Here is a 24,782-nt window from a genome sequence, read left to right as displayed (position 1 = left end):
CCCTTCTGTAGGGCAGGCGTCCGATCTGTCAAGAGCATTCTTGACAGATTGGAAATGTTGGTTTTCAGCGCATGCGCTTGGCATGCCTGAAACCGGTATTTCCGATGTCCCTATGGGTGTGTACCAGTTTAATACAGAAAAATGTGAGGTAACAAATGCTAGCAATAATACATCAGCTACTGACCTAGGAAAGGTAACACTGGTCTGTGCAAAGCATTAGACTTTATACAGAAGACAATTACCATATGATTGCACACAAGGGGCTAGATTTTTCCAACCTCGGTGGGTCCGGGACCCCGCATCTTTCTCGATCTCGGCCTCCAACAAGATAGTCCGTTGATGGGGCTTGTTAAGCCCGCCCTGCGAGGTTCCTGGCCAATTAATAGGAAGCGGGTCTGATGACATCATTTGATGATGTGTCATCAGCTGGTTTTCTTAAAGGCACCATGTCCACAATCATTTTGACGGTTCTGCTGTCAGTGTTCTGTAGCATTGAGGTGCTGCAAATACTGTCAAGCACTGCACAAAGGTGCACGGCTGCACCCAGGCTCTCCCATTACTCCCTCCATATGCTTATGGAGGGTGTCACAGCACGCAGAGAGGTTCTCTTCCCTTCCAATGGGCGGAAGAGACCTCCCCAGGACACCAACGCAGCCTGGTTGCACATTGCACAGGAGGGCACAAGCAGGGATGTCATCAGGAGGACCAGGCTGCAGTGGTGCAAACCTTTCAATGATCTCAGTCGATCACGAAACGTTACTGCAAAGCCACACTCAACCTCATCCTCCTGTGCCTCTCATCATATCCCCATCACTCTGCCTTCCCTACCCTACTCCTGCACATCCTTACTCACACCAACTTACCTTGCACCTCCACCCATCCCTCTCTATCTACATTACCACTTCCCCATCTCACTAGCCACCTTTCACACTCACCCTCATCCTTGTCCAATCATTCAAACTAACAACATACAAGGGTAGGCACTTGTGTGCTTCAGCCAACGTTCATGTAAAGTGCCTGTTAATGTGTTGTCAAGCATTGAAATCTTTATTTTCAACACTTTGCCTTCTTGGACAGATTTGTGTGCGCCTTTGAAAGTGTCTTAGTGAGTTCCAGTGAATGGTGAGACATAACTACCCCCCCCCCCTCCAATGGTGATGAGTGAGAAAGGAATGCCTTGGACATTGTAGGGATGCTTTATGGTGCTGGTGAGGGGTGGTGCCAACCTGGTGCATCATGTGGCAGCCAGGGTGGACAGTGATAAGTGAAGTAAATCTGGACATGGTGAGGCCATCGCTGGCATCCCGGGCAGTAATGTGCACGGGTGATGATGTCCTGTGTCCAGCGCAGCATCAGTTGATTGCAGTGAAGGTTGGTGTGGATGTTGGTGATGCTGGTGTTGGGGCTGATCATGTTGGGATTCTGAGAACCAAGGTGACATTTTTTCAAGGGCACCGATGCTGATGGAATAGATGGCAGGTGAGGTTGAGATGACAGAAGCGATCTGTCAGTGGTGAGAGAGGTTGTTCCAAGGAGGTGACAGTGGATAGAGAGATTACGCCAAACATAAAGCTCAAAAGTGGGTTGCAAATCATTAATGCTCCAGTTTCTAAGATTGGGAAGTGAACAGCTGTGAAATGGTAGGTTTTAGACCACTTTTGCAGCTTTCCCCAAATCACAGCAATCCACAGTCATTGAGAACCCGACATACTTACCTGATGTGATAGCCGCTCTCCGGGAACCTCGTTGAAAACCTGGTGAAATGGTAAGTACATGGGAAAATGGTTCTTAGCAACCTTTTAATCAGCTTTTAACTATCTAAATTGGCTGACCCGCCACTTGGTGTCGGACCTGTTCAGGGATGACAGACCCGACACTTGGCAAACTAACAAGGAGGCGGGTTTACAGCAGGATACCGACACACTGTCAATCTTTGCGGACCCGCCTCCAAACCCACACTCTGAGCGCCGGCAAAATTCAGCCCAAGATGTGCATTATTACTGTACCTGCTCTGTATAACTGATATATAAGTCTTTCAAACATTAGCTGCATTATTACCAATGTGCCATCTCCAATACCAGGTATTCTACTATACCAGCCAGACAACATGTCCAGTTTATAGCCACTTATATGTAGTAACAGTTTAATAGAACATAAAGTACCAATTGAAAATAATTTTAAAAACATACCCACCATTATATTCATGCAGGAATTAACATTTAATGATTGAACTCTCCCAAACCAGCTTTTGATCAGCATCATTTACTGCAGATGCACTAATCCGGAGGCTGCAGCTTTATGATTACTGAACTTTGTTCCTCTGGTGCATTCCCTTTTGAACAAATATGGGTTCTAATTTCCAGCAGAAACAAAAAAGAATAAATGCAATTTCTAAAGCTTCTTTTTCTTCCAGAATCCAGGGATCGACATCGGCGATATTTCTGAAAGAATAGCGCTGAGAAAACGTCTTAAGTGTAAGAAATTCCAGTGGTATCTGGACAATGTGTATCCAGAGATGAGAAGATACAACAATACAGTGGCCTACGGTGAGGTAAGCTATATTTTTGCTTGAAATCAAAGGTTTTGTTTAGGGGACAGGTGCTTCCTCCTATGTTCACCCTCTTATCATTTACCTGTCTAGAACGGATCATAATATATAGAAATTCCAACAGACTGGGGCTTCCATCCGCTCTTCTGACCTCGCTGTGACCCCATCCCACATCCTGAGGATGGATCATTAGCAGTAATCTAACGGGGCACTGGCTCAGCAGGATTTCAGAGCAACTTTGCCCATCTGTGAAGGTGGGGTGGGGGCGTGTGGGAGCCATCATAGGTTCATCTGGTCAAAGATCTGAACTCCAACCTACTTTTCTAACGCTCACTCGCTGGTTGATTACAGTTTGGATACGGCATTGTGGGGCACACATACAGCCACATACAGCTAGTATGCCCGTTTCTTGAAGGCATACTGATGGCCAGACATGAGGCATATGACGAGTTTTCTGGGGGTGCCTGGGATCCTGTCAGACATCACCCCACCGCCCCCCCACCCACTCACCCCACTCCACTCACTAAAAATGGTGTCAGGAGAGAAGGGGACAAGCAGAAGAAGCAGCAGCCCCCATCTGTCAGAATCCATGAGGGAGCATGCAAAGGGCGGAAACCTGACAGAAATGGGTTCCATCCCAATTTCCTTTCCCCCTGCTCAGTGGAATTCATAAGAAATGATCCTGCCACTTGCTGCATTTCAAACTCCCCTGGTTTGCATGGTTGTTCCCTACTAAACAGAATATTTTGTTTCCCGTTGGTCCTTTTCAAGTGCTCACTCCTCTTACTTTAAACAAATGTAAATCCCCTTATACAGGGGTAAATGGATGAAGCTTCCAATTTCTTTGGCTTATGACTTCCTGACCATCCCTTTTATAAACTATCTCTTGTTAAATAGGTGACAACCTGTGTATTGTAGTTTTATTGAAGAAAAGTACTCTAGCAAATATGTGAGAGAGGTACAATTGTTCCACATTTTCTGTAAATTAAGAGTCAACATTCTGCAGGCCAGAAAACTAATCTTACACATTCCTGAACATAGAGACAACCAGATAGACTCACTAGGACCGATTTTCACCCGGCCAAATCAGTGTTAAAGAGGTGCCAATGACCTCAAAATGGGGTTGGTAGACTTACCACCCCCATTAACGCCAATGATTCAGCAGCTGCCTTATTTAAAGGGGCCTTCCCTTGTGCGGCTGGAACGTCCACTTGTTTCGGGTGGTAGGCCTCTAGATTATGCAAATAGGGATGCTATGACATAGTTCGGATCCTGCTTGCAATTTTCAGGGACACAAGGGTGGAGTTCATGCTCCGTCTATGTTTCCTGGCATTCAGCGGCCTAACCAATAGAGATTATTCAGATTGCTTCCCACCTCCTGATGGCCAAAATGTACCGCTGTTTCTGGAGAGTGTGCCCTGGATTGCCAAACGGGACCAACCTCATGCAGCAACACAACAACTTTACTATCCATCAACCGTAGGGTTCTACACCATTACATCACTTTCACACAGGTTCTATTTTGTGCCTTGACATTGAGCTTCCTTTCATTTCAGTTTTGCCTGGCAGGTCTTCCTTTTCCTCTCCTTCTCCCGCTCCCCCCGACATCAATGGCAAAGGCTGATAGATATTTGAAATCCAATTTGAATCTTTATAAAGGCAGAAACTTTTAAGTGGGAACATCCCTTTAAATTTGAGCTGCTAGCCAGGTTTTCCAAAGGCCCAATCCAGTTAGCTGCTGACACATAGTAAAGGATGCGCTGGCAGTTTATGGTAATCGCGTGCAGTCAGCTCAATGTGCTGTGAACGAGCTTTGCCAGGATCATAACATCGAAGTTTAGACATTTCTAGAAAGCTTTAACTATGAAATGCCAGAGCTTTAAAAATATAGTATAGTCTCTGCTTCAGGCAAAGTCTTTGTGTGCATGCTCCATTTAAATCAAACTTTGCAATAGTACTGAATATTCTTTTCCTAGTTTTTGTCTCATTGGAATATTTTGTTCTTCTCATAGGTTCATAACAACAAGGCAAAAGATTTTTGCCTAGATCAGGGTCCACCAGAGAACCACACAGCCATTCTGTATCCGTGTCATGGGATGTCTCCTCAGGTAGGCAGATTAATTATATTGATCCAGTGTTAATGATGGCAATGGATAGCTATACTTTGTGTTCCTTTTACAGTAAGCTGAGTGAGCATATTGCCAGTAAAATGTAGATAGTCAAGGAATGACAAGAATTAAAAGTGACCCATGATTGTCATGTAGTGGTTGAAACAAAACAATATGGGGGTAATTCTGCCGTCTCCCAGCAGGGGAGTCACTCTCGAGGGAAGCTTGGGCAGAGAGAGGGCTACAGTATTTGCCCAAATTTTCTCACCCATGTACCCTACAGCAAGCACGGGATCATGGAATTACCCTCCATTTCAAAGAAATCTTACAGTCTAACTTCCCAAACTGGCATTAATTTAATTCAATTCAATTCAATTCAATATTTATTTGTCATATATGCAGCAAACGTGTGTACTGCACAATGAAATGTTGATTTTTACGAGTCCTCCCAACATTGGAATAAATATGGCATAGCAATGATAAAAATACTAATAGAAATACAGTAATAATAAATAAAAACAATAATAAATAATAATAAATTATTCGTTCATGAGTCTTATGGCCTAGGGGTAGAAGCTGTTTCGAAACCTGCTGGTATGAAACCGTATGCTTCGGTATCTCTTACCGGACGGGAGCAGGGCGAAGAGGTTGTGGCTGGGGTGGCTCGCGTCTTTAATGATTCTCAGGGCCTTCCCCCGGCACCTCTCGGGGTAGATATCCTGCACAGCAGGTAGTTTAATTCCTATAGTATGTTGTGCAGCTTTCACCGCCATCTGTAGAGCCTTGCGGTCCCTGGCGGTGCAGTTGCCATACCAGGTAGTAATGCAGCCGGACAGGATACTCTCGATGGTGCACCGGTAAAAGTTGGTGAGAATCTGGGGGGCCATTACCAACAAGCATCTTGTTGTTAGAAGATGCAAAGCAAGTTAGAAGTAACTTAAGGAATGGATAATATGCTGAACACTGAGCACCTCCGGCAGAGATGAGTTTCTGGTGCAGCAGTGCCTGTGGTTTTGGTATTTCTACCAACTGTGAGGAGACTTGTCTGTTGCACTATAAGATTGACAGCATGTGGCTATACACACGTCCATCATGCTACCGCAGGTGTGGGTAGCAACTTCTTCAACTCAACTAAGACACCATCTACAGCATATTCTGCAAGACCACCTTCATTGCCGGTACACATGTTTGATGCTCTGCAAGCATTGTTCTTTTAAATGCCAACTCATTAAAATCTGGATCCTGAGCCTGAGGCCCCTGAGCCAAGGACAAGTGTTTCCTATTCCTTCAGCCAGCAATGATTGTCTCCTCATCTTCCGTCCCAGCTACTCCTGGCAATTTGTGCTTTGTGTGCCACCATCTGAAATCTCTCCTGTATCACTAACCAAGTTATCCCCTGGAGAACTGTCCCTGGGCTGTATGTAAGGAAGAGGTACAATGATGGGGTTGGTGGACGGGGACTGGGTGTTCCTGAAGCAGTGGGGACAGGTTCCTCTTGGTGCACTCACTCTGCTTGTTGCTGTAGCACAATTAGGAGGACAGAAAACGAGAGGTAAACATGAGAAGATGAGCTGTACAGTGGCCAGTACACTTTCAGAACAAGGCATGACCTTAAGCCTTGACGATGTATTGTGATGACAGATTACATTTGAGCAGTAGGAACTGAACGTCATAATACAAGAAGTTTTCTGATCAATCGGCAGCTGGTATTTCCTTTACTGCATCTCCATTTCCCACTGATTTCCTTATGTACCTAGCCAAGAATTCTCAGATATACTCTTCATAACGGATGAGAGACCAGAGGCTAAGGGTTCAGCCACCTGTGGCAGTTACCTTGCACTTGGTTGTGGAATATTTTTTCTTTATGAAAAAAGTGTGTGAAACCCTATTATGTGTTAGTAAACTTTCCTTAATGGGAAGGAATAACAGGTGCAAGTCTTTCCCTATTAGCCTTCATTTTAGGTGATGAGTGAAGAAGAGCTTATGGAGGGTCTTTCAGGGAGGTAATACATAATGTTCAACACAGGGAAGGCAAGGTGGGTGGTAATGTGACACATGCTTATGATGTTGCATTGGTTCAAGTTGTTATTGTCTCCTCATACCTTGGCTAACCTGGTGAGATCATTGAATATTTTGCAGCACTGAGTAGTTATGCAGGAGTTGGTGGAGTTAGCACAGACTACTGAGGTCACCTCTTTCCACAATGCTTGGGTCATTCCTTTGTTTGGCCTCCTTACCTTAGTGTCAAATAACTGCTCCCTCCTTACCTTTGGGTCTATAAAACCACTATGGAGGAGTCTTTAAATGTTGGCTCTGTAGCCTGCTGCAGAAACCTCAGACATGCTTCATCTGGTCTCAGTTTGTGATATTGTTGCTCTCACTCTCAAACTGGCTGTCATGCCCCTTTAAGCTACTTCAGCAGCCAGTTGAACTCTGTAGCAGCACTGATCTCCCTCCCATTCTCCAGAGGTCAGTTCCTAATATTGGTGCAAATATACTACAAGACCACTGACAATATTAAAATGAAGTTGACCCAGAAAAATAAGACAGCATTATGGCAGGTTCACACCGGTGGTCAGAAGCCCAGTCCAGATGTACTTCCACAGAGAAAAATCTAGCCATTCAAGTATTACTTTTATCATGCCAGTAAATGTATGTATCAATGTCCTCAATAGAGGTTTGCCAGTACAAAAACCAAATTAAGCACTGGCATTATTTTAAGTATGTGTGTTTGGAATGCACTAATGATATTCACAGCTTGCTACATTGCATCTCCAGGCTACTTTTTGAGGTGAGCAACCAAGAATAATCTAAAATGCCATTGCTGGAATGGGACTGAAAAAGGTTACCAATACCAATTAAAACTGCTATATAAATACTCTGTGAGTTAATTTGAAATTAAATGAAGATCAATTAACATGCAGTGTAATTGGTGCACCAGAGATGTTTGCAATTGTAATCCATTTTGTGGTTCCCTAATTATTTCCTCTTATTCATAAAATAACTTCTTTTGCCAACTTTTTTTTTAATGTAAAGTTTTAGGACACGCAACCATGTCGTCTGTGTTGAATTTAGGCCCCTCTTGGGGACTGATTTAACATATTCCCATTTTGCATCTGTGTCTCCATATACTTTTAATTATCATCTTCACTGACTACCCAGAATCTTTTGAATGTTGTAGCAGATTTAATCTCGAGCATCATTTGTGGCAAAGCATTTCACTTTTCAATAACTCTTGGCATGAAAAAGTTTCTTCTAATCTCCCCCTTTATGTATTTAGTGACGAGTTTGAGACCATGGCACTTGTGATGAAATATGCCATTCATCAGACTCTGTAGTTAACTGTATATATTGTATTGCCTGCTCCGGTGCTTGTACCTTGTATTGTGTATAGGGCACCGCCCCCTTTGTGTGTCGGCTCCACCCATACCTGGCCCTACTTAAGACAAGTCCAGGCTTGTCTTGCAGTAGAACAGCAGCACGCTAGGTGAAGCTAGGTGCAGACACCGGCATCTTTTCTTTGCTAATAAAAGCCTTGTTTTATTCTGCTAACTTCGAGTCTTGAAGTTATTGAGGCACATCAATTTTATTAGCAAACATTTAACGATGGATCAACTTTTGAAACCGGAACGCTTGGATTTGGACCCGCATGCTTCGGATGCATCGGCACGGTTTGGACACTGGTTCCAGTGCTTGGAATTCTTTATGGCCAACTCCGAAGCCGTCACAGCCTCTAAAGCCACCGGAGATGTGAAACTCGGGATCCTGCAGAATCGGGTAAGCCACCGGGTTTTTCCACTCATACAAGACGCCGCCACCTACCTGGATGCCTGCAACATTCTAAAGGCCCACTATCAGCGGCCTACCAACGAGGTGTACGTCAGGCACCTGCTTGCTACCTGCACACAGCGACCCGGAGAGTCGCTAGAGGACTTTCTAGTCACCCTAAAAGTGCTTGGCAAAGACTGCAAATGCAAAGACGTGAAAGCCACGGTATACACAGACGAGCTGATTCGGGATGCCTTTATCGCAGGCCTTAGCTCTAATTACATCCGGCAGAGACTGCTAGAGAAAACGGGCCTAGATCTGACACAGGCTGTGGACACAGCGCGATCGTTGGATATGGCTCAGAAGAACTCTGACTCCTACTTGGCAGGCCGCGCGGCCCAAGCCGCCTCTGCTTCCCCGCCCGGTAGCCCAACACCGTCGGGGCCCTGCTCTCCCCCCAGAAGCCCTACGACCGCCGCGACGCACCGGGGCCCCAAATGCTACTTCTGCGGGCAGCCGAAGCACACCAGGAACCTGTGCCCGGCGAAAGGCACCACCTGCTTTAAGTGCGGTAAGAAGGGGCACTTTGGGAAGGTGTGCAGAGGGAACCCCGCAGGCAAAACCGCCACCACCGCGTGCGCGCCGTGGGAGCGGCCATCTTGGACGCCATCTTGTCCGACCTCGTGGGGTCCGCCATCTCGCGAGCAGACAGCGTGGACGCCATCTTACCCGGCCTCGTGTGGCCCGCCATCTTGTCCCGATCAGGGCCCTACAGTGGCGTCGATCACAGTGGACCAGTCCAGACCGCACCCACTATCCAAATCGATGGTGGACATTGAGGTAAACGGGTGCAAGGTTAAATGTTTAATTGACAGCGGGAGCACAGAGAGCTTCATTCACCCTGATCTGGTACAACGACTCTCTCTAACTATAGTCCCTACTCAGGGCAGGATCTCTATGGCCGACAAAACCCAGATATCGACTATTGCGGGTTACTGCGCGGTACGATTGTCCGTTAAAGACACTGGCCTAGAAATTCATTATAGCCACTTTTGGGGCGGTAAAGTCGGGCGGCCGCTAAAGTTTGCGCCCGGCGCAAAGTCGAGGCCACTTCGCCGATATTCAGTTGCATCGCCCTAAGAGGTTGCTGCTGCGCTAAAACAGGCGATGCACAGCTATCATTAGGCGCTAAGCCGGCAGCCCGGGGCGCTAACACCGGAAGTTGGGCGCAGGGCAGGTGCGGCGAGCTGCTGATTGCCGGCAGACACTCTGGCTCCGGTGAGCTCTTAAAGGGGGAGGGTGGATTTGTTTTTTTGACAGGCCGAGACTAGTGTATTTGTGTTTTTGGGGAGGGCTTCTCTCCATCACTTTGTTGTTGTTGTTCCTCCTCCTCCTCCTCCTCCTCCTCCTCCTCCTCCTCCTCTTCCTCCTCCTCCCAAAGAAGGAGTGTTGCAAAACGGCTGCCTTTTCTACTGCAGGAGTGCCCTTTGATTTGCGCTCCCCGCGGCCCGCCTCGGCTGTGTACCGTTCCACTTCACAGTCGTTCGGGCCGCCAGGCGCACAATGGGGCGGCGCGAGTGAAGTTCCGGTTCCGGGCGCACAAAGGGCGTTGCACGACGAAATGACGTCATGATTTGCGCGCGCATATGAGCGCGCGCAATGACTTTGCGCCGGCGCTAAATGTCTACAGAAGTTGGGGCGAGGCGCAGATCGCGCTGCGCCCGGGCGCTAAGCGCCTAGCGCTCGAGATCTACTCCTCCTAAGGCGCTAACGGCTGGCGCAGCCAACTGAATTTCTAGGCCACTGTATATAATAATTTTAAACTGTTAATTATGAAGGATTTATGTGTGAGCGTGATCTTGGGCCTGGATTTTCAGTGCCACCACCAAAGCATCACGCTCAATTTCGGTGGGACCCAGCCGCCCCTCACAGTGTGCGGTCTGGCTACCCTGAAGGTAAAGCCGCCTTCGCTATTCGCGAACCTTACCCCTAACTGCCGGCCAATAGCGACCAAAAGCAGGAGGTACAGCTGGGAGGACAGGCGGTTTATCGCGACCGAGGTAGACAGGCTCCTGAAGGAGCGCATTATTGAACGCAGCAACAGCCCGTGGCGCGCCCAAGTGGTGGTGGTGAGGGGTAGCGAGAAGAAGCGGATGGTGATTGACTATAGTCAAACAGTCAACATCTATACCCAACTAGATGCCTACCCGCTACCCCGCATATCCGAGATGGTGAACCAAATCGCCCAATACCGGGTGTTCTCCACCATCGACCTCAAGTCAGCGTACCACCAGCTCCCTATCAGACCAGAGGACCGTTCGTACACCGCCTTCGAGGCAAACGGACGCCTCTACCAGTTCCTCAGAGTCCCCTTTGGGGTGACAAATGGGGTCTCGGTCTTTCAGAGGGAGATGGACCACATGGTCGATGACCACCACTTGCAGGCAACCTTCCCCTATCTCGACAACGTCACCATCTGCGGCCACAACCAACAGGACCACGACTCAAACCTCGCGAGGTTTCTGAAAACCGCACAAAAACTCAACCTCACCTACAACGAGGACAAGTGCGTTTTCAACACCACGCGCCTCTGCATACTAGGCAGCGTGGTGGAGAATGGGGAAATCGGACCAGACCCCAACCGATTGCACCCCCTACGGGAGCTGCCCCTGCCCAACACTCCCAAAGCCCTGAAAAGGTGCCTGGGGTTATTCTCGTATTATGCCCAATGGGTCCCTAACTACTCCGATAAAGCCCGTCCCCTCTTGAAAGCATCCTCTTTCCCGCTCTCTGCTGAGGCCCATGCTGCCTTCAAAAGCATTAAGCAGGATATTGAGCGGGCCACGCTACAGGCAGTGGATGAGAACACTCCCTTTCAAGTGGAAAGTGAGGCGTCTGACTTTGCCTTGGTGGCCACCCTCAACCAGGCAGGGCGGCCCGTAGCTTTCTTCTCGAGGACCCTCCAGGGGCCTGAGATCAGACACTCCTCCGTGGAAAAGGAGGCCCAAGCCATCGTGGAGGCAGCGCGCCACTGGCGGCACTACCTAGCCGGCAAACGCTTCACCCTACTTACCGACCAGCGGTCGGTAGCGTTTATGTTCAATAATAAACAGAGGGGGAAGATTAAAAATGATAAGATTCTTAGGTGGCGGATCGAGCTCTCCACCTTCGAGTACGACATCATATACCGGCCGGGGGCCCTTAACGAATCCCCCGACGCCCTCTCACGAGGGATGTGTGCCAATGCCACCGGGGATCGGCTACAGACCCTCCACAACGACCTCTGCCACCCAGGGGTCACACAGCTGTTCCACTTCATAAAGTCCCGCAACTTACCCTACTCGATTGAGGAAGTTCGGTCCCTGACCAGGAACTGCTGCACTTGCGCTGAGTGCAAGCCTCGGTTCTACCGCCCTGATAGAGCCCACCTAATCAAAGCTACACGGCCCTTTGAGCGGCTTAGCTTAGATTTCAAGGGCCCCCTCCCGTCCGTCGACCGCAATGTTTACTTCCTGAACATTGTGGATGAATACTCCCGTTTCCCATTCGCTTTCCCCTGCCCAGACATGACCAGCGCCACGGTCATTAAATGCCTCAACAGCCTGTTCTGCCTGTTCCGTATGCCAAGCTATATCCACACGGATAGGGGGGCGGCCTTCATGAGTGAAGAGCTACGCCAGTACATGCTGTCCAAGGGGATTGCCACGAGCCGTACCACCAGCTACAACCCCCGGGGTAACGGTCAGGTGGAGCGAGAGAACGGGACAGTATGGAAGGCAGTCACCCTAACTCTAAGGACCAAGGGCCTCCCTATCTCCCGCTGGCAGGAAGTCCTCCCAGATGTGCTCCACTCAATACGGTCACTATTGTGTACCGCCACTAATGCCACGCCTCATGAGCTAATGTTTGTGTTTCCCCGGAAATCCACCTCAGGCGTATCCATACCGTCATGGCTCTCCACCCCAGGCCCGGTACTTCTGCGAAAGCATGTGAGGGGTCACAAGACGGACCCTCTCGTGGAGCCAGTGCACCTGCTCCACGCCAACCCACAATATGCGTATGTCCGGCACGCTGACGGACAGGAGGACTCTGTGTCCATAAAAGACCTCGCCCCAGCCGGTAACAACAGCAACAACGACAACGACTACAACAACAACAACAACTATTACCCACCCACTCCACCCACTATTCTTTCATCACCCCCGGAAGAACACCAGCCAATGGTACCCCCACCACCTACTCCTTCAACAACCCCGGTGGCGCCCCCGGCAGAGACCCAGGAGACCACCCGGGACACCCAGCCGGCACCCGCGGCACCGCAACTGTTACGTCGGTCACAGAGGACTATCACACCCCCGGACAGACTAAATCTGTAGAAGGGGTGAATGTGATGAAATATGCCATTCATCAGACTCTGTAGTTAACTGTATATATTGTATTGCCTGCTCCGGTGCTTGTACCTTGTATTGTGTATAGGGCACCGCCCCCTTTGTATGTCGGCTCCACCCATACCTGGCCCTACTTAAGACAAGTCCAGGCTTGTCTTGCAGTAGAACAGCAGCATGCTAGGTGAAGCTAGGTGCAGACACCGGCATCTTTTCTTTGCTAATAAAAGCCTTGTTTTATTCTGCTAACTTCGAGTCTTGAAGTTATTGAGGCGCATCAGCGCTTACCTTTGATTTACTTACCAGTGAAATGATCTATGTTTTCCTTGTTTAATCCTTTAATCATTTTGATCGTGTTCCCTTTTAATCTTCTCAGTTGGAGAGAATACAGCCGTAATTCCTGGTATCTTTTCTTACAATTCAGACCCCTAGGGGGAAAAATTCAGTTGCTTTGCGCCTCCTGTTAGCACCCTAAGAGGGCGTTAATGGGGCGCAAAGCAACTAGCGCCCGGGCACGGCAATGTTTGCGCCGCTCGCGAAATTGACCAGACATTTTGCGGCAGCGCTAAACACTACCACCACGATCTCCTGCGCCCGCAGATCGTGACGTCAGTCGAGTGTGCAATGCCCTGGACCGGATATTGAGTGGCGCCCCCTGCCTTTCCACCTGCCACTAGCAACGACAGGTTGAGGGGAATGTTTTGCAGTCGGGAAGGGACTGGGGGAGCGCTATTTAAAGGCGGCTGCTTCCTGCCTTTTTTTGTCGGCGACATTTTTGCACCACGCATTCTGAGAGAGAGAAAGAGAGACTTCTGGAGTGATTCAACACTGTGTGAAGGAGTTTTGGGTACTGAGCAGCACTTTGCAGGCTCATTTTGATTTGACCTTCCTTGCATCAATTTAGAAGAGACTATGGGGGCTGCACTCTGAGCTATTTCCCTGGGCCTCGCCATTGTTCTTTCCAGCAGATTTGATGTACAGGTCTCTCCAGGCTGAGATTCAAGGCTGCAATGAGAAGGGTGTGGATGGAGAGCAAGATCGACCCTCCTCTTTAAGAACTGGCTGGCGCCAGTGTGTCTGTGTTCCATTGCTGACTGACATCACATGAGCTTCGCCAGCGCCCTGAGGTAGCGGCTCGCTCCTCGGCGTTAGCGCCTTAAGAGAGGTGTGTAGCACCTGATTTAGTGCTCCAATCACCTCCAGGGGTGATAGAAGCCAAGTTTGCAGTCGTGGGCGATAATTAGCGGCAGGCGCTAAACTTTGCACCCGGCCAATAATTGCGCCCCAAATGGGGCGATACCGAATTTCTCCCCCACAGTCCCTGGCATCGTCTAGTAAATCTACATTGCACTTTCTACAGGGCTCTCGCATCCCTCCTGCAGTGAGGAGCCCAAAACTGGACACAATTGGGTAAAATTTCTGCTGCTGCACTCCTGGAAAATCACTGGCTGGGGGCACAATTTCACGATAGGTGCTCCTGGTAGAACTGAAAAATTTACTACAGTAAACCAGGTGTGGCCTAACCATAGATTTGTACAAATTTATCATTACTTTTGTATTAAATACCAAAATCGAATTTACCTTCTTAATGGCTTTTTTTTTAAACCTGTCTAGCCACTTTTAAGGATTCATGTTTCTGCACACCTTGATCCTTTTATTTCTCCGTTGCATTGAGGAATTTACTATTTAATATAAATTTCCATTTTTAAATTCCTATTCACAAAATATAATGGCCCAGAAATTCAGGTCGGGGGCTTCCTGCGGGTGCAAGCCCTCGACTTGCACTTACCTACCGCGCCGGCCGTTGAGCTGTGGGCCCGCGTGGGATTCCGATCCTGGGCCTGCTCCAACTGCCGGCGCGCAGTGCTTGCGCATCCCAGGGGCGCAGTTAGTTCGATGCGTCCCCTGGGATCACGTGGGCCATGGGGAGCCAATCGGAGCAGGGAATGCTTCATTCATAAGTTTGACAGGAAGAGCTGTCAAACCTATAAATACCATAAGCCCCAAAACATCACTAAAACTTCAAATAATTTTTTTTTTTTAAATCACATTTTTAAAATAACTATAAATTACATGAAATAACTATTTTAAACAATAATTTAAATTTTTGAAAAAATGTATTACATTTTCTAACAGGGCTAAAAATAAACTTACCTTTCTTTAAAGTATTTAAAAATAATAAACCTGTGGAAAAAATGTTTTAATTTTAATTCATTCACCACTTACCTTGTTAAAAGCAGGCCTTGCGCCTGCTTTTTAAAAGTTTAACTGCTGGAAACTTACCCTCCCGGAGAAACCTGCAAAAAAAACGTAAGTTCCAGGCGTACGCACTGCCTCTCTGGCACACGCGTTCCACCTCTCAACCCATTCTTTCAGGGGAATGGAAGTACCGGTTTCCCACGCATGCGCAGTGCATGCACGAAACCGGCACTTTCGTTGGGCCTACGCGTGAGTACCCCGTGCGTACTCACGCATTGGGACCCGAATTTCTGGGCCATTAATTGCCATTTTTATTGCATTAAACTGCATCTGCCACTTAGTGACCCATTCTGCCTTCATGTAGTCTCCTGCATTCTTTCTGACAGCTTGCTATTCCTCCCAGTTTGGTAGCACCAGTTAATCTTGGTCGTCACCCTTTATGTCTAAGTGTAGATCATTTATCTATTTGCAGAACACTGGGGCCTCGATTTTAACTCTGGGTGGTTTTGGGTGGGTGGGTTTAGAGGTGCTGCTGCAGAAATGGGGTCCTGGCATTTAACTCCTTGGCCTTGTTAACCTGCTGCTGGTCCACTTCCCGTCTGTTCTCACATTCAGGGAGGAGGCGGGACTCCAGGACAGGGGAAGCCTAAGTTTTCATTTTGGGGCCCGAAGGAGCACGTCTGTTCCTCCTGGCCGCACAAAGGAAAGAAAAACACTTACATTTTTCAGCCTCCTCTGGGGTTGATCAACGTCCAACCTGGTTCAGTCTGATAGGAAAGCCACAGTGGCTTCCCTACTCAGGCCTGAGTTAAAATTGTAAACGGGTCTTGATAACATCATTGGGACCCGACTTATGTATCTAAAGAAGGACCCCGCTAGCTTTGGGCGGGTGTCCTTGCCGCCTGCTAAGAAGAGCAGGTTAAAATCATGGATGGTGAGATCCTGGCGGCTTTCTGGATAAGTAAGTTGATAATTTTAACTGCCCACCCGTTTTTGCTGGGCAGATAGGGTCAAAATCTCCCCCTAGTACTCCCAGTACTGATCTCTAGGGCACCTCACCACCCATCGCCTGGCAGTCTGGGCAACATCTGTTGCTGGAAACCTTTGCCGTCTGCATTTCAACCATATCTATACCTCCATTTCCTCCATTGTACATGGGCCCTAATCTTATGCAGCACTTTAACAAATGCTTTCTGGAGATCCATAGAAACAACATCTATCACATCCCTCAGATATACTTTCCATGAATACACAGAAGCCAACTCAAGATCATACATCACACATGTCGCACTGCATACAAGCAATAGATATTTTTTCCCTCCACATCAGACAATTGCTGGAAAGGCTGTGGCCAGAAGGACAACCTCCTACACATATTCTGGTAACGCCCACACATCCAGTCATTCTGGATAGCAGTCCAGGAGACCATTAGGACCATGATCAGTCTGAACCTGCGATGAGCAGGCTAGCAGCAAGCACGGCATCGCCGACCCCCTGTGGTGAAGTGCAAGACTTCCCCATGATAAACATGTGACTGAAACACATGTGGGACACATCTCAATTAGAACAAGTGATGTACGGTCTGTGACTGGAACTGGAGAAATCCCAAAGCAGTGTGGGGCCCATTCCTGGAGGGTAACTCACCTAGCATAGCAATCCACCCAATGAGTTAAATCTCCACAGCATGCAGGGAAACCCAGACTTCCGGGCTTCCCGTCCAAAACTCCGCACCCCACCTCCCCCCTCCCCCACGCTCGCAACCCGCCCCAGTAAATATCCAGCCCTTTATGTCTGTGAACATACTCTTTCAGCTAAACTAAAACAATAAGGGGGGGGGGCTTAGGTTTCAATATATTTTTAGTACAGTATGCAACACTTTAGTTATAATTGCAGTTATAAGACTGTATGGGAGCAAGACAAGAAGATCAGAAGGATATATAGATTAGCTAAATGTGTGCTAGAATTGTCCACAATATAAGTACAAGTTGACAAAAAAATAAAATTACAAAATAATTCCTGTCACCCACCATGCAGTTTCATTTTGTGATTTGCTGGGCAGGGAACAGGTTAGACTTTGTGCTTTATGAAATGTTTGATTGTTGCTATTTTCTTGATTGGGAAAGGGATTTCTATAATATTTCTTGATATGAGACTTTAAGACAGAAGATAATTTTAGTACTTATCAGATTCATTCATAAAAGGAAAGTGTCTAGGGTCCATGGCTTCATTGTGTTTCACAAGTTCTGATCGTGTGGTGGGACAGCATGCCATTTACTCAAATTCACTTCAGGGTCTTGATTGCATTCAGTTAGAATGTTGAACAATGCGTTATTTTTACCATCTTAAATGTGTAAATTTTGAACTGAGAGGGTCCAACTATCAGGAAAGACCGAACAGGCTGAGGCTACTTTCTCTAGAAAAGAGAAGACTGAGAGATGGCCCGATAAAGGTCTATAAAATTATGAGGGGCTCGATAGGGTAAACATAGAGAAGATTTTTCTACTTGTGGGGGAGACCAAAACTAGGAGCCATAACTATAAGATAATCACTAATAAATCCAATAAGGAATTCAGGAGAAACTCCTTTACTCAGAGAGTAGTGAGAACATGGACCTTGCTACCACATGGAGTGGTTGAGGTGAATAGCACAGATGCATTTAAGGGGAAGCATGAGGGAGAAAGGAATAGAAGGATATGGTGGTAGGTTGAGATGAAGTGGGGTGAGAGGAGGCTTGTGTGGAGCATAAACACCGGCATAGACCAGTTAGGCCGAATGGCCTGTTTCTGTGCTGTAAATTCTACGTAATTTTATATAAAATACTGAGATATTTTTTGATTGACCTGAGAGAACTAAATAGAAACAAAGTTTACATCTATTTGGTTAAACTTAAAGAAATATATTGCTTTCTGAGTAATTCTGTTTTTGTAGAAATTTAATAACACTTCTCCTCATCAAATACAATCACCTGAGGGACTGTTGGAATTGGCTGGTAGTGCAATGGAGCAGTCATTGTTTCTTGTAATCTCGTTCCTGTTTCCCAGGAGGGACATCAAGTTTTAATCAGATCCAGGAACAAGATAAGAAATTTGCCATTTTGCAAGAGCACTAAAAAACAAACATAAAATAATTGGGAATTGATGTCAAAGATGTTCTTGACAAGACAATTAGATTTTATAGACTTGAGGCTTCTGCTGCTGTCTCTTGTATTTTCCAAGTTTTTGTTCCTGTTCTTCATCCTTATCAACTCATATAGAAACTAGGGCCTGATTTTTCTCTGCCTAATTCCCTCTGTGCATCAGTTTCTTGGGCTTTAGGGATTGGAAATAGGATCAGAGGTCTGTAAAACTATGGGGGTGATTTTCTCACTGGAGGCGAGATGGAGGCGGGTTTCGGCTTGGGTGTGTCTGAAACTCACCTCCACTGATAGTTTTCAAAAAATTGAGATTTTCCCATGATTGGCCACTTGATTTCAGAGGTGTGGGATGCCCTTGGTCAATGAGTGTTTTGGGACTGAAACTCGCCTCTGTTGACAACACTTTTCCGGTCTGATTTTATGGCTTCTTGCTCCCTTGGCTCACTCCACAGCATTTCTGCTTCTCCTGCACCACCTCCAACATCTTTTGAGATTTGTATATCCAATTCCAAGGCAAGGGCCTACCCGAGGCTCTCAGATGAGGCGCTGCAAATGTTGTTTGAGGGGGTGAGAACTAGCATGGAGGTGCTCTTCCACTCATCTCGGAGGAAGAGGCCTGCCAAAGAAGCCAAGGCTGTGTGGGTACAGCTGGCAAGGGATATAAGCTCCAGATCTGTATGTTGATTGGGAGACTTTCTGTGTATTGATGAAATGCCATCCCTGTTGGAAAGCATTAACATGATTTGATGCCAAAATGTTGGCATTATGGCATCTGTTACTTAGCCTTAGGCAGCTCCACATTGCGGGCAATGCCACACTTGCGTTGTCAGGTTGGTGGCCTGACTGAAAGGAGGCCAGAGAGTCATGTCCATTGTCAATGATGTCTTAGGATGGAGCCAAGGACATGTGCCAACTTGGCCAACCTATACAAATCTGGCCATGGTAAGTTAATCCCTTGCATCCCTGGCAACCATGTGCTCGCGTGCTGCCACTACCGCTGGTCGAAACACTGGCGCTCTGACCTCCTCCTGCTCCTCCTCCTCCTCCTGCTCCTCCTCCAGATCCTCCTCAGCTTCCTCCTCCTCCTCATCTGAGGAGCCGCTTGCTCATCAGAAAGCTGCAAGCTACGACGCTGTGCGATGTTGTGCAGTGCACAGCAGACCACGACTGTCTGAAGACCCTGTATGGTGTATACTGCAGGACTCCACCTGATCGGTCAAGGCAACGGAAGCGCATCTTCAACAACCCAATGGTTTGCTCTATGATGGACCTGGTCGAAGTGTGGCTGGCGTAGCGCTCTTCAACCTCATTAGCTGGCCTTCTGATCGGTGTCATTAGCCACTTCTTCAGGGGATAGCCTTTGTCACCAAGGAGCCATCCGTTAAGTTGGTTTGGTGGATTGAAATGCAGAGGAACATAAGAGTGCCACAGGATGAAAGAATCATGGCAACTGCCAGGGTACATGGCGCAAACATTCAAGAACTCCTTCTTGTGGTTACAAACCAGCTGTACGTTGAGGGAGTGGAAGCCCTTTCGGTTGACAAAGATAGCTGGGTTGTGATGGGGTGCCCTAAGGGCCACATGTGTGCAGTCTATGACGCCCTGCACCATTGGCATGCCTGCCATATTTGCGAATCCAACTGAACGGGCAGTTATACTTGCTTGATCCCTTGTGAACTGGATGTAATTGTGGGCCTTAGCAAAAAGGGCATCGGTAACCTGCGTGATGCAACTGTGGGCGGCTGACTGGGAGATGCCGCTGTTGTCTGCTGATGATCCCTGGAAGGAGCCTGAGGCAAAGAAGTTGAGTGCGGTGGTGACTTTGACAGCCACTGGTAAGGGGTGTCCACCCGTTCCTCTGAGCACCAGGCCTTGCTGCAGCAGGCCGCAGGTCTCTCAGACAACCTCACGTGAAAGTCTCAGCCTCTTTTGGCACTACTGCTCGCTCATGTTGAGGTAGCTCATCCTTTGCCTGTAAACCCTCTGTCGGGGGTATCTCCTGCGGCGAGACGCCTCGATGCGCTGGTGCCTTCTGCCCTGTGCAGCATTGGGGGCTGAGCAGGAGGTTGGGGCTGCAGCTGATGTTGCTGCTGAGCTGCCTGGTTCTGCTGCTGCCGTGGATGCTCCTCATCCTCATCTGAGGTCCAAGGTGAAAGGGAATTAATGTTTCCCATTCTGCTTGCAGATGCCTCCTCTGGGGAAGTGCTCATTGTAAGCGGGGCGAGGGCCTTCACAGGAGGTCCCACAGTTGATGGAGTCAAGCTATAGCACCTCCGACTTCGGAAGGCCTTCTAAAAGTGCTCAGAGACCTTTTAAAGCCAAGGTCTGGCACCTGCAAGTAAGCCTTGCTGCAGTAAACGCGGCCTTGTTAGACCTGCAACAGTGAGGAGGCCACCCACGAGTCGGTTTACCTGGCGTGGTTCAGAAGTTGCGTGAAGCATGCAGAAATGATGGGAAATTCACGAAGGCCTCTCAAAATAGGCTTAGAGAGGCCCTTAACAAGCATTTGCAGACGTTAATTAACGCAATGGCCAGCTGGAGGCGGGAGCGTTTCCCGACCTCCAAAACCGGCACTGGCAAAATCCCACGGAGGCGGGTTGGAGTCGGGTTTCGAACCCGACCTCATTGATTCTAATTTTCCCGCCTTTCCCGACTCCAAACCCACCTCCTCCAGCGTCAGAAAATCGCCCCCTATGTCTCTGCCGAGAGGAAGATGCTGGTCTATGAGAAAGTAAGAAAGAACTTGCATTTATATAGTGTAGTCACTGTTGTAATGTAGGAAATGCAGCAGCCAATTTGCGCACAGCAAGGTCCAACAAACAGCAATGTGATAATGACCAGATCATCAGTTTTAGTGATGTTGATTGAGGGATAAATATTGCGAAAAGAGAACTCCCCTGCTCTTTTCCATGGGATCCTTTACATCAACCTGAGGGGAAAACAGGCCTCAGTTTAACGCCGTGTCCGAAAGGCGACACCTCCAACAATGCAGCACTCCCTCAGAACTGTACTGAAGTTTGAGCCTCGATTATGTGCTCAAGGCTCTGAATCCATAAGCTTCTGACTCAGAGGCACAAGTTCTACCACTGAGCCCCGGCTGACACCGTAGAGGAGAGGAGAGAGCAGGGCGTTGCGATTAGTTTTGGATTGCTCTAGCAAAGTGCAAACACAGACAGCACGAGCTGACTGCGTTCTTCTGTGCTATCAGCTTCAGTGGTTGGTGCTTGCCTTGCATTTCCTGGGGCATCACCAATGTGGGCACCAACCTGAAGCAGGCTGGAGCATTCAAATCGAATGCAAATGACATCGGAGCAACATCATAATACCTCCGGAAAAATGTTCCTGGGAATCAGCCAGGCAGATGTCTGCTTTGAAGAACACACGAACAAAATGGGCATTAAGAGGTTGCAGGACTACCCCTTCAGATCAGAGGATCTGCAACAGTGCAGCTAGCAACACCCTCCCAAAGCAGGCAAGTTTCTTTGTAATGCTTGAGTGTAAGAGGGCCACTTGGCTGCTGTTTCTGACAGTAGCCAACATGCATGAATTTGCTCTCGAGTTTCTGCAGGAACAGACCTCACCTAACATATTTAAAATAGCTGAACCCGGAAATACAGATAGGTTCAGCCAAGGTCCAGTTGGTTATTTACGAAAAGTCCCCTGTTCCTACCCCGACCCCTGTCCCTGTCTCCTGTTCCTGCTCCCTGTTCTTGTTCCCTCTTCCCACTCTCTATCCTGTGCCTGTTCTTACTCTACTGGCAGCAATTTAGGAGAAAACTCTATTTTACAGCAATCTCACTCTCCACTCTGCTCTTATTTACCTTTTCAAACCTTTCATAATCTTGAAAACATCTATTAGATCCCCTACTAACTTTCCCTGTCTCTGAAAAATACTCACATTTTTTAGCCTTTCGTCATAACTGCAATCTCTCACTCTTGGTATCAGTCTAGTGAATATTCATTGTACCCTTTCTAAGGCTTTAATATTCTTCTTATAATGGGAAGCCTCCGACTGTGGCCTAACTAATGTCTTGTACAAATTACACATCAGTTTATTGCTTTTATATTCATTGTCCCATGTACAAGGCCTAGAATCCCATTTGCCTTTTTAAAGCAATAATGTAATTAGTTTAGCTTAACACTTACTTTGAATATCAGCAATTAGTTTCATGTAGTTTGTATATGTATAAGTGCTTGTGGAACCAGAAGCCTATTTAAAGACCAATTAGGGTATTTTTGTTCTAAAGAAAGATTTCGGGACTTTAGCTTTAAAATAGCCATTCCTATCCTTGTTTCTGATTGGCAGTTAATCAACTCATGTTTTGGTTGTCTGGGGCTACTGTGAATTTGATCACTGTTATACATGTAAGCTATCAATACTATCACAGAATGAGCTTTTTAGCATTCTAGATTACATTTGTATTTTTATGAGTGGACAAGGCAACTGATTTAGCGCTTGGATCACGTTTTCTAGAAGTGCCATCCACATAGCTATCCAGAATGGGACATGTGTGTTTAATACTAATGCTTATCTCTTCCAGTTCCAGCTTTCTAAGGCCAAATCAAAAGATTGGATTTTCTCAATAATTTAGGCGTTAAAACGTATTGTGAAGTAATCACTAATGGTGTTGATTGTCTGGAATGATGTGAATCCAACTGTTGGCTCTTTGCCATTAACCCAGCCTCAATTGATGCTCCGCAATGATACAAACCTGAAGATTTGCTCCTTGGCAGATGCTCCGGGACATTTCAGAAATTTCTTTCCTGGGTGATGGAACACTTGATTAACTTGTATCTCAATTACAGTTAAAGCAGCCAGGCAGAAACTGCAATCAGAATCATCTTATCATTAATGTCAGGTTCTGACAAATGGGGATAGCAAAATGATTACAACTTAGCTGAGACTCCCATGAGCTGTTTTAACAGCTTGATTAGCAAAGGAAGTAGTACTTTCTTCTGAGTGCGACTACAGGGCTGTACATAATCTGGACACATTCTAAGATTCCATTTCTAAAGACACACTGTAGCTTCTCCATGACTCCAGTGCACTGCACTTAATCATATTCACTCACAAGGTGTCAGCCATGGCTCAGTTGGTAGCACTCTCGCCTCTGAGTCAGAAGGTTATGAGTTCAAGTCCCAATCCTGAGACTTGAGCACATAATCCAAGCTGACACTTCAGTGCAGTACTGAGGGAGCGCTGCAGTGTTGGAAGTGCCATCTATCGGATGACGTTAAACTGAGGCTCTCAGATGGTCGTAAAAGATCTCATGGCACTATTCGAAAGAGTAGAGGAGTTCTTCCTGGCCAATATTTATCCATAAACCAAAATCACTAAAACAGATTATCTGATCATTGCTGTGTGTGGGAGCTTGCTGTGTGCAAATTGCCTACCACGTTTCCTACATTACAACAATGACTACGTTTCAAAAGTACTTCATTGGCTGTAAATCAGTTTGGACCATCCTGAGGCCATGAAAGGCGCTATGATAACACTGCGTAAACAGCAATAATGTCACATCTCCAATTGCTCAGATATGTGCAGTGCACTTCAAGGCAGGATTCTGGATTTCTTTTGGTGCTGCACCACATCTGGAATAAATCTGGAACTCCGACATTAGCCATATTTGCAGGTCCCTTTTTACTCTTAATTCATTGAGTCTTTTGAAAGTGGAGAAAGACAGCTAGCATGAGAAGTTCACCACATGTATATGTGGTGTGCTCTTTCATTGCAGCGTAGAATTACATTCCATCCTGGAGCACATGGACCTCCAGGGGCATCTACAGGGGAGCCACCCCACCCCCACTCCGCATCTTAACAGAGGTTCTAAGTACAGCTGTGGGTTCTCTCAGAAGCAGCTACCTGGGGCTCCAGTCTCCTTGAGTTGGTTTTGTTGGTAGAATTGTCTGGACAAGACTAAACGCAGGGCTTCTGCAACTTCACAGTAGCTCCGCTGTGTGCCCCACGCAGATGGTGAAATATGCTGAGGGAGTACCCAACAGCTGTGGCATGGCAAGCAAGGGCACATGGCAGAGATAAGGAAGTTGTCTGTCAAGGCAACTCATCTTCCAAGCCACCCAGTTGCTCGGCTCAAAGGGCTCACGAAGAACCAGAAGGCGAGCAGCACCCACAGCGGGACAAGGAAACACCGAGAGTTAGTATGCAGGTACAGCAAGCAATTAGGGAGGCAAATGGCATGTTGTCACTTATTGCAAGGAAGGGGGTTGGAGTACAAGAGTAAGGGGCCTAGAAATTCGGTGGGCTGCGCCACCAGTTAGCGCCTAAAGAGGGCACTCAGTGGCTTTTGCACCACTGGCCACGCCTCCTGCGATATTTAGCGAGGCGCTGATGGCGGCGTTAGCCTGTAGCGCTGCGCCGCCACCGATGACATCATCGGTGTGTGCAGCGCCTCGCTACCGCCCCGATCGCAATATTTGGTTGCGCCCGCCTCTGTAACGCCGGTCGCAAATCGCGCCCGGTTCACGGGGCCTACCTGTGGCGGTAGTGGCGCAAATTAAGGTGGAGGTGCGGGGCGGCCATTTTTTTCGGTGGCCGCCTGCCAGCACCTCCGTCCCCAGCCTCCTGATTCCCCCGGGGCAGTGCCGGCTGTGTCCCGAGAGCCCGGCACTTCTCCTTGGTG

The 24,782-nt window shown here is 47.6% G+C and overlaps 1 protein-coding gene across 1 annotated transcript in view; it reads left to right on the top strand.

Moving 5' to 3' along the window:
- The window catches only part of galnt17 (polypeptide N-acetylgalactosaminyltransferase 17), a 553,078-nt gene that overhangs the window by 510,602 nt on the left and 17,694 nt on the right, over window positions 1-24,782 (top strand). Inside the window, exons 8-9 of the mRNA XM_085964471.1 lie at window positions 2,414-2,551; window positions 4,561-4,656. Coding sequence (XP_085820597.1) covers window positions 2,414-2,551; window positions 4,561-4,656 — 234 coding nt within the window. The remainder of the gene's footprint in view (window positions 1-2,413; window positions 2,552-4,560; window positions 4,657-24,782) is intronic.

Source organism: Somniosus microcephalus, chromosome 22, assembly GCF_052327205.1.
Source record: "Somniosus microcephalus isolate GS21.2 chromosome 22, FLI_Smic_1.0, whole genome shotgun sequence".
In the NCBI taxonomy this organism is placed as follows: domain Eukaryota; kingdom Metazoa; phylum Chordata; class Chondrichthyes; order Squaliformes; family Somniosidae; genus Somniosus; species Somniosus microcephalus.
This window is presented reverse-complemented; position numbering and strand designations above follow the sequence as displayed.